This window comes from Strigops habroptila (assembly GCF_004027225.2).
Source record: "Strigops habroptila isolate Jane chromosome 13 unlocalized genomic scaffold, bStrHab1.2.pri S16, whole genome shotgun sequence".
NCBI lineage: Eukaryota > Metazoa > Chordata > Aves > Psittaciformes > Psittacidae > Strigops > Strigops habroptila.
In genome coordinates this window covers 2,669,948-2,679,628 of record NW_022651054.1, presented here as the reverse complement: position 1 = coordinate 2,679,628, position 9,681 = coordinate 2,669,948, and the positions used below count along the sequence as shown (strand labels likewise).

Below are 9,681 nucleotides of genomic sequence, written 5' to 3'. Positions count from 1 at the left end.
TCGCTGAGGAAACGCGACACAACGCTAAGGGAGGCCACAGGGGAAACGCCGCCGCCTCCTCCCGCCCCTTCCCGTCCCCTCAGGGCGGGAAACGCCGCACCTCCCTGACCGCCGCTTACGCGCCTTCCTATTGGTTACCACCCGGCCTCACCGGCAGTGCCGCGCACTACCATTGGCTGTTGGTGGCTGGGGGGTGGGACAAAGGCGGGGCAGCTCCGCCTCGGCGCGGCTGGGCTTGCGGCAGCGGCGTGAGGGGGACGCGGCGGCTGCGGGGCAAGGGGGGGCGGGAACGGGAACGGGGTGGCTGAGGGCTCGGGTGCGGGCCCGGAGAGGTGCGCAGGGGGCTGGGGCGGGGAGACCCGGCTGAGGCGGAGCATCTGTGGCCGAACGGGCGTGGAGGTGAGCGGGATGGTGGGGGGCTGCAGGGGCCGAGCGGGGCTGAGGACGGGGCGCTGGAGCGTGGTGGATAGGGGCAGAGGAACGGGCGACTGAGGAGCTGCAAGGGGCTGGGAGAGAGTGCAAGGAGGGAGGTGGGAAATGGGTGGTATGAGGGTGGTTAGATCGAAATAGGCCTCTGGGCCCTTGGAGAGCCACTGGATTCGGCAGCGTTTATAGGTATGATGGGTTTTTCCTCCTGGTTTTGCCTGGAACTGGCTGTCCTGACCTTGGAATCCCATCTCCTGACCTGTCTTCCCTGGCTCCAGCTCCATTCCACCAGCATGTCACTCTCCTCCCTTGCTCAGTGTGCTTTCTTCCCTTGTTAGCTGTAACAGGAGGTCATGATAAGGAGAAAGAACACACCCTTAATTAATGGATGAGCTTAAAACTTTATCTGCTGTGTGCTTGCAGATCAGCTAAAGCTCGAGTGCTTATTTGGAGTTTCTAGTGCCTTGTGGGGTGGCGTTGTGTGTAGGTGTGTCAGGAGGACAGAGAGGGAGGGTGCTGGTTTAGCTAGTGGTGTTTGGGAAGGGGAAATGGAAGAGCTTTGCCAGTGTTACTCCACCAACACGGCTTTGTCATGCACAGGAACTCTTCATGGAGAGACTACATCCATACTAATGGTGCAGAGTACCTCTTCCATCCTGCTGTGTGAAGATAGAAATAGCAGCTTGGGACTCAGTTTCTTACAACAGCCATGCCTGTCTCATCTCCCAAGGGTTGCTCTTAACTTACTGCAAACTCCATCCTGTAGAAAGCTGTATGATCCTGAAAAGAATTAACCCAAACCCCAGGTTAATCTGTGTTTTGGGGATGGGGAGATGTGTGTATGTGTTTCCTTCAAGGGGAAAAAACCTTTTCTGTTCTAGTTTCTGAGTTGGGAGCAAGCTTCTTACTGAATGGAAATACACTTGCCCAAAGCAATGATGAGCGAAGTATAGTCTGAACTGGTATTGCTGAGACTTTGTGTCTTTGCTCTGACCAGGGCATGATCACGTAATCTTCTCTCTGAGCTTATTTAGGCTGAGCTCATCTAGAGTAAACAGCTTTGCTGCTTGAAACTTTTTGATGCACCCTAAAAAAACACTGGGGGGGAATCCCCAAACTCTAAGAATCTTAAAATGTAAAATATTAAGAATTTATAGCAATTTATTTTACTGGCAGAAAACCAAAACCTTGATTTGGCAAGTGAGTAGTGCAAACACTTGTTTGGGTTTGTGTGTCTTGCTGCAATGCTGGGTTTAGAACTGAGCTTGCAGCAAGAGATGTTTCTTGTTTTGCCTGTGTGCAGTTTGGCACATGAAACTCCAGATGCTCTGCCACTGGAGCTTCTCTGGTTGTAAATGTGCATTTTACTCTGTAAAATGGAGTTTGAGCTGTCTGTGCTGTAGGCACCTCTTTAGCAGTTGTTTTCTTTCTTAGCAGTCTCTCTTTAGCAGCTGTACCCTCATCTAGTGATTGCCAGGAGGAGTGGTTTTGGAAGAGAGTTATGGTGTTGGGCCTGGCTCTGGTGCTCTGCTCGGAGGATGTGGCAGGGGAAAGGCTGGGCTAATCAAGGAAGTACAGGAAAAGATCTGGAGCTATTCCCTAATCAAGTTTTTAATCTCTTCCAGGTCTTGATGATGGCTCTACATTCATTTCTCTCTTCCTGTGGAGAAGGAAGCTTCTACAAGGAGTATATCCTGAGGAGTATCGTTATGGTGGATTTCTCCTAACAGGAGAAGCAATGTGGTTTCTCTAAGGAAGTGGGGAAAGCAACTCAGTTGCCAATGCACTCATTTTTTAAGTGTCTGGATGAGTTGTGAATGTGGCTTAGGTTCACTAAATGATTTTTAAAAGACTTCAGTCAAGTTCTGACAGTAACATATTGGCCAACTCCATCCAGGGCTGTTGTTAATGTTGATGTAATTGTATTAAGCCACAGAACAAAGCATCCTGAATGTATACATGATTTGTGCCTGTATAGAAGTCACAAATTGGTATGTAAGTCTGAAGGTTGGTTTAATAAAGTTGCTATTCCCTAAAAAATCTTGTCTATCTTTAGGCCATCATGGCTTTAATAACACTATTACATTTAAAAAGCACATAAAAGGGAGCGTGTGTATAACCCAAACGGGTTTGTAGCTTTATTTTAGATAAAAGGGTATGTATTTGGCTCCTAAGAACAGGAGGGTTAGAAGAAGCAGCCAAATCCAAGTTGGTATTCTGCAGGAACACTAATAAAATCTGCCAGGTAACTGCTGAGCCTGTCACTGTTGTGGGCTTCATGCCTGTTAGCCAGCTAAGCATTAAAAAGCAATTTAACATTCAAGAGAGTAATTACAGCTGTTCATAACTGCGGGGCTTAGATGTGGGTGCTTCTGTGCAGGTCTCGGGGCTGCTGTAGAGTTGGTCTGGCAGGGACAGGGGGGTGTGTGGTGCGAGGTGGAGTGGAAGCAGCCAGGGCCTGGCAGGGGGGCATCTGCTCTGGGGAGAGGGAAAGAGATTAACCCTGGGAGGTGTCCAAGGGGCAGTGTGTGCACACAGCCACTTGGGTTGTGCTTAATTTGGAAAGTACAGGAAGGATAAAAGGAAATTAAACCTATCCTAAAACTGAATCATCAGTCAAATCCTTCATCCCTTATGTAAATGAGTGGCTGCACTCAGTCTCCAGGACAGTCAGACGGTCTGTCTGATCAGATGGGTACTTACAGGACCACACAGCACACGTGGAGTGGTTTAGATGCTGGTTTTTCACAGAGATGATGATTTCTCTGTATAAAGCAAGTGATATGAAGTAACATCCAGCCCAAAGCCAGCTACATTAAAAGTGATTTGAAATCTTGCTCCTTGCTGTGATTTGTTTTCCAGTAAGGTGCATGTGCTCTTCCTGGCTTTTTAAAGGGAGAGGTGTCTTTAAGGATCCATTAACTACTAAAGGAAAAACGAGACAGTTTTTATTCTTATTCCATAGTGGCACAGGTAGAAGAGTCTGGAAGTTGTACAGAGATAGTAAGACAAGTGACAAATCTCATTTGTTACAGCAGGTGTTTTCCAGAGCATCTCTGGGAGGATACAAATTGCTGTCTTTTTCCATGTTATTCACTAACCTTGCTATCTTGCTTACAGGTGAGGCAGGATATTGCAGATTTTTATCTTCTCCAGCAAAGCTAAAGTGTGGGGGGAAATGAGCTGACCTGGTTCAGTGGATTAAATGTCAGAACATACCACTTAATCTGGAAAGACCTTGTGCAGCAAACTTGCCTCTTCATATTCTGCAAGGGATGTGCTGGTGGTGTGTGGAGGAGCTGACTGCTGCTCCCTAGAGCCCAGTCAGGAAAACACCTTCCATCGCAAACCCGGGTGTCACAGGAACCAGCCATAACGTTCTCTCCTCTGTTCAGCGAAAGGATGCTTTGCTATGATGTGAATGTGTTACATGGTTGGGACTGGAGTAATTCCATGTAATAATTAAACACAGACATTAAAGATTCTCAGCTTATAAAATACTCCTATCCATTATCATTATCTGCAGAGATGAAAGCTGTTTCAGTCCTGTCTCCCTTATATAAACAGAGCTCCTCTGTTTTTCCAATGACCAGGAAAGAATTAAGTTTAGGTTCTCAATCAAGAGAGAATTTTGCTTTATGAAAGCAGATAACACCAAATGCAAAGACTTATTTAACAAAAAAGTCAATTCCCATCAGTTGGCACAGTCGCTGCTTTGCTCTGGTTTGTCGTTTTTCTCCCTTGTGCGCAAATGTAACGCCCCTCTCATCTCCTTGTTCACACACATCAACTTTTCTTCCTTTAAAGAGTCAAACCCTTCAGTTAGAACTGTCAGTGGGAATTATGGAGGTGATGTTCTCAATTCAAAGGCAAGACGCCTGAAAAATCAGGGAGACCCTGAAGAACAGCACGATCAGAGCAGAGGTTTGAGCCTGTCTCTACCTCCGTGACAAGCACTAGTGCCAGAGCTTGCCCCAGCAGTGCTGGGAAGCTGCTGAGGGAGCAGCAACTTGCCTGAAGAAGTTTCCCTACCTCTTTAATTTGCTGATTCATGCCCCTGAGTAGGGAATTTACCAGCGATGGTCTTTGATCTACATTCTTCTTATCCAAATCAATGTTTCTTCCCTTTCGGTTGGTCTCTGAAGGCACTTCTGTGCTGGCTGACAGACTGAGGCTGTCCAATCCCTCTGAGACTGTCACAGGATGTTTGAATAAAGGGGAGAGCCTTACCAGAATTCACAAGGGCAGCAGAACTGATGTATCGCCAAGTTCAAAGCAGCTTTAGAGCTCACTTATGAGCTGTAATGGTCCGAAGTCTTTTATGGGACACAAGGAGGGGAGAATTTAGGCTCAGTGCTACCCAGCTGCTACCTGCAGGGACGATTCTCTTTCCTTTCAGCTCTCAGGAGAGTACAGTTTGACAAGATGCTGCAGCTCTGTGGCATAGCCCGTGACGGGGCAGCGCTGATGAGCCTTCACATAGCCGTACGCGCAGCGGTAGCAGAAGACAAAGCCAGACGTGGACAGGGCTGTGGCATTGACACGGGTTTTGTGGCACAGGGGGCACACGGTCTTCAGTTTGGGTAGGAGAGTGGAGCTGGAGTCGAGGTGCACGGGGGGTGGAGGAGTCGGGAGCGCCGTCAGAGATTTGATGGTCTCCTGGTTTTCGGAGGAGTACCACCAGTCCAGGAACTGGAGGAAGAACACGCTGACCGACAGCCCGGTGGACAGGGAGAAGGTGATGCCGCCCAGGGCTTTCCTCACTGCTGACTGCACCTGGGTTTTAATGCTGCAGCAGAGAGAAGGTGTGGAGAAACTTTACTACTACATATATAAACCACAGCAGAAAGGACCCGGGGAGTCAGTCACTGCTTTACACAGCTTCTTAACGCTAAGTTGGTCAAGGTATCCCATGTTTGTAGTGAGGCATCTGCTAGGATGTTTCTCTTGGTATTTTAAGAAAGCTTAAGTCCTGTTTTATCCAGAAATCTAAATTGAAAGAGTTTGGATTGAGGGGACCCAGATCACAGAGCTTTTCACCCAGGGATCATCACTTCACAGGACATTAAGTGTGGTCATGGCTACCCGCTGCTCAGAGGAATCAAAGAGCTAAGTTTCAGTCCTTTTAGCAATATTGCTATAGTCTGCTTCCCTTAGTAGAAAAGTGCAGGTGAAGACTGAACAGGGTAAAGGCTGAAGTGCCAAAAAAGACCTCCATTTTACAACCACAAAATCTTGTGAAGCTGATCCCTGCTACTCGTTTCCTTATTTACACTAACAACACACCCTTTTGGGGCACATTTTGCCAGAGGTAAACTTCACCTTGAAGAATTTCTGGAGAAATTCTCAGTTTTACTTGCAGCATCACCTCTAAATTAACACACCCACAGAACCCCCTCGAGAGCAGCTAAGCCACGTTCTGACGTACCTGGGTGTATGATGTGAGGTGGCTCCCCCCAGTTTCTTCTCCAGGGCCAGGATATCCTCCGCAGTCAGCCTGACCAGGCGAACGCCAGCCAGGCGCAGCAGGGGTGAATGATGCTGAGCCTTCCCCAGGATATAGCACAGTTGCTGGATAAGAAACCAGCCCTCCCAGGTCATGTTTACAAAGGGGTAGGCAGCTAGAAAGGCTCTGTAAAAGCGCTTCCAGGACGACGAGGGAGGGTGGATGGAGTACTCATCCTCTTCCCTCAGCGTGGACACCAGTTTCTCCAGCTTTCCTTTCAGGTAAGGCACAAGAACCAGCAAGAGGAGAGACTTCCAGTGCTGCCTCTTTGGCAGGCCAGCAGTGGCCAGAGGTTGCTGCTCACGGTCTCCTGTGGGGATCCTCTTTAAGCTGTAGAAGTTTTCAGAAAAGGAAGCACTGCACCTGGCCAGGTAGTGCTGCTGGAGCAGCATGTCCAGAAGGACATAGACCTCATCAAACCAGTGCCAGAGGAAGCCGTATCGGCCAGGATTGGACTCAGCAAGCACCTGTGGAAAGGGATACAAAACGGGAGGGCATAAAATGGAGTAATGCGCTCAATAACAGGAACTATCATAGTTTGGGTTGGAAGGGACCTTCACAGGTCATGCCTATGGCTTGTAACACCATCTAGGTGGGTCAAAACTGTTGTGCTCGTTGGTGAGTGTGGTAAATGCAGGTGATGAAGGGCTTGGCAATCCTGTGGGGTGTCCCCAGGACCCCTCTGCAGCAGCTTCCCCATAGAGCAGCCACCCTCAGGGCACCGCTCACCTCAGCGTCCCGCTCCCTCACGCCTGCGGTGCTGAGGGGCCGCCGGCCTCCCGTCCCTCACCCCAAGCCTGCTCCCCGCCTCGCTGTACCTTGACCAGGTGCTGCAGGGCGGGTTTCACGGCGGCCATGAGGCTGTCCTGCGCCACCGCCTCGAAGATGGAGGGCCGGTCATCGGCGGCCGAGGCGGCCGTGAGGTGAGCGCCGAGCTCCGCCATGGCACCGCGGGCACCGCGCCGCGCTCCGCCCCGCCGGCAGGGGGAGCCCTCACAGGGCCCTTCCCGCCTAGGAGCTCCGCGGAGCACCACCCCCCGGAAGCGCGGTACGGACGACGCTCTGTCGCCTCCCGCGCTGCTCTATGGTGGCAGGGCGCGGCCGCTCTAGGCGGGGGAGGGTTGATTCTCGCTCCTCGCGAGTCCTCCCGGCCCCTCCGCTCCGCTTCCGGTTCCGCCGCCGCCTCCAGAGCGGTGTGTCCGCCCCGCCGCCGTGAGTGGGGCCGCGGCCGGGGCGGGGCGCTGGGGCCTTGGGGGGGTGCTGGGATAGGGTGGGGGGGGCACTGGGAGAACTGGGCTGGAGGGTGCTGGGGGTGAGGGGTGGGTGCTGGCCATGGGGACCCCGGGTGGAGGGGTGCTGGGGAGGAGAGGTGGGATGGGAATGAGGTAAGCGAGGTACTGGGATGCTGCAGGGACTGGGCAGCAATGGGGGAGAGGCTCCTGCAACTGGGGGGTACGGGGGGAAGTATCCCCTCCCCTGGGATGTGCTGGTGGGCAGGGGATTGGGGGGTCCGGTGGGAGAGTGTCCAAGGAGCGAGGTGATGGGAAGCACAGGGCATTGGAGAATGGGGTGGGAGCACTACAGGGGTGTTTGCTCCCCGAGATGGAAGCAGTTACCTGCCTCTAGCACACGCTGTGGGTTCTGAGGCTGAGGTGCTGTTTTCCCCTTGACATCCATGTTGTGTTCAGTGTCCTGATGCTCTGGGGGCCCTGAGCCATGGTTGGGCTGTTGTGTGGCCACTCAGGCAAAATGGGTGCAGATAAGAAGAGGTGGCACCAGCTGGAGTGTCATCCAGGTTAAACCAGGGATCACTGTGGAGATTTAGGGGTGCAACACTGCATCGTTTCAGTGCTGGGGAGTTTGGATCAATACTGAGGCCTTAAACCTGCTGCCTTCCTCTTTATAGTGATGTGAAATCCGTGGTGGGAACTGGTCAGGCTGTTGGAGTCACGCCTGGGGCAAAGCAGGTGTTGGTCAGACACAGGATCTATTTTTCTGTGTGTTTTTGGGCTGAGGAAGCTTATCTTACCAGCTATGATGGTTCCTTATTCTTTTAATTTAATCATATTTTTGGTTCAGTCTACATTTAAATGTCAAGCCAATGCTTATAGCATTAAACATTGCCAGAGCTTCTGGAGAGATTCCTCTCTTCCTGTTTGCTGGGGTTGGAACAGGAGCCTTTTGCTGTCAGCTAAAGCACCTCTTACCTGTGTCTGCCTTGGCTAGTGCTGGACACAGAGCAATAGAGGGGACAACCTGATGTAGATTTCCTCCTAAAAATACAAGAGTGATCATGATGTTGTCATAATTTATCTTGGCTCTCTTCAGTTTAGACTTGTGTACAAGGAGCTGGCATTTTCTGGAGTTATTTAAAGCATTGCTATTTGTATATCTGGGCTGTTTTGGGTTTGGCCTTCATCTGGGACTTGCTGTAAACCATGCTGAGTTTGCTTAGTGGACAAGATAACACTTGGTGCTGTCTCTGAACAATGTGCAAAGCAAGCTCTGGCATCGTGAAGCAGCAATCTCTGTGCTCATGAGAAGAGCTCTCTCCAGTGTTGCACTTGGAATGTGGTAGTTTGCTTATTGTCCTCTCAGATCTCATGTACATCTATCAAAGCAGGGTGTAAGGACATGCACTGTGCTTAGCCTTGGCTGAGTGTTTCTAGGATTCTTCATCTGAAGTTAGAAGAACAGCAAAATGTCCTGCTTTTGGGTTTAAAGATCATCTCTGAAATTCAGGAAGGTTTCCTCCTCCTCTGTGTAGCTTTATGCAACTGGGATGGATGATGTGTATGATGGTTTGTGGGGTTTTTTCCTCCTCAGTTTTCTCTCTAATCTGCTGCTCTGGCCACTGTTAAAACAATATCAGAGTATCTCGGCTGAGAGATATAACCCAGGTTGATAAATCCACATACAAGGCAAACAAAGAACAGCAAGGTTATGTTCAATGCCTTTTGCATGGCACTATACCAAACTGTCATAGAGGAAGGCATTTTAGGTCATCTTTTAAGCTGGGCTCAAACCTGAAGGACTGTGTCAGCCGGAGCATTGCAGTTGAACATGGGCTCTGGTTTTAATTGTACAACAAGACCCACAACAGCTTCTACTTTCAGGATGCTGTGATATTTTAGCTGGAAAGATTGCAGTGCTGTAGTTCCTGTGGCCTCTGTTTTGGAAGGAGGGCAAACCTCTCCTGCAGGAGGACTGTGCTTCCAGACCTGTCCCCAGGCATAGTTTTGCTCTCCAGCTTGGCAGGAGCAGAAAGGGAGATGAAAATCAAACCAAACCCAGTGATACTGCCTCATTGGGATGAGGTGGTAACCACACAGGCACAGGGCAGGCTGGAGCTCTGGGGAACTGGGCGAAGCAACAGGTTGTTTCTCATCTGGCTGCTTGGCAGTGGGACAAGATGACGACAGCTCTGCATGGCTGTAGAGCACACTGAGGGTGGTAGAAATGGTGGCATTGCCCCTCAGCTGCTCCTGCTGGGAATTTAACTGCTGAGGTATTAAACTGGTCCAGGGTGATAAGGGTATGGTAGTGGTGCTGGGGTTGGTTAAAGGAGGAGGAAGGAAAGTGTTAAGAAACAGCAGGCTGGTTGTGCTGCTGCTGGGCAGTGTCTTGGAGTTCAAAGCTGTGCTTGTCCTTCTGTGCTGAGCCAGCAAGAGCTGCAAGGTTTAGAGGCAGCACAGGCAGTGTTTAGGGAACAGATGACTTGCTGCTTTGCTGATAACGTTTAAGGTCAC

The 9,681-nt window shown here is 50.4% G+C and overlaps 2 protein-coding genes, 1 long non-coding RNA gene and 1 other non-coding gene across 6 annotated transcripts in view; 3 read left to right on the top strand and 1 right to left on the bottom strand.

The window, feature by feature from the left end:
- Nucleotides 1–278: 278 nt before the first annotated feature.
- LOC115601809 lies at nucleotides 279–2,466 on the top strand. The gene is made up of 3 exons (XR_003989519.1): nucleotides 279–399; nucleotides 1,027–1,232; nucleotides 2,052–2,466. It is a non-coding gene; the product is annotated as an uncharacterized LOC115601809 (long non-coding RNA).
- LOC115602170 lies at nucleotides 1,357–1,454 on the top strand. The gene has a single exon (XR_003989616.1). It is a non-coding gene; the product is annotated as a Z30 small nucleolar RNA (small nucleolar RNA).
- Nucleotides 2,467–3,352: 886 nt separating the features above from the next.
- On the bottom strand, nucleotides 3,353–7,030 carry PEX12 (peroxisomal biogenesis factor 12). The gene is made up of 3 exons (XM_030472224.1): nucleotides 6,751–7,030; nucleotides 5,855–6,399; nucleotides 3,353–5,215 (listed from the first exon to the last, which is right to left on the bottom strand). The coding sequence occupies exons 1-3, from the start codon at nucleotides 6,874–6,876 to the stop codon at nucleotides 4,822–4,824; spliced, it is 1,065 nt and encodes a 354-aa protein (XP_030328084.1). The 5' UTR covers nucleotides 6,877–7,030; the 3' UTR covers nucleotides 3,353–4,821.
- Nucleotides 6,984–9,681, top strand: part of AP2B1 (adaptor related protein complex 2 subunit beta 1) — a 77,674-nt gene continuing 74,976 nt past the window's right edge. For 2 of the 3 annotated variants that reach the window (XM_030472223.1, XM_030472219.1), the window contains exon 1: nucleotides 6,984–7,144. The gene's annotated coding sequence lies outside the window, so the exon portion shown is untranslated. The remainder of the gene's footprint in view (nucleotides 7,145–9,681) is intronic. The other variant, XM_030472221.1, reaches the window with a different exon arrangement.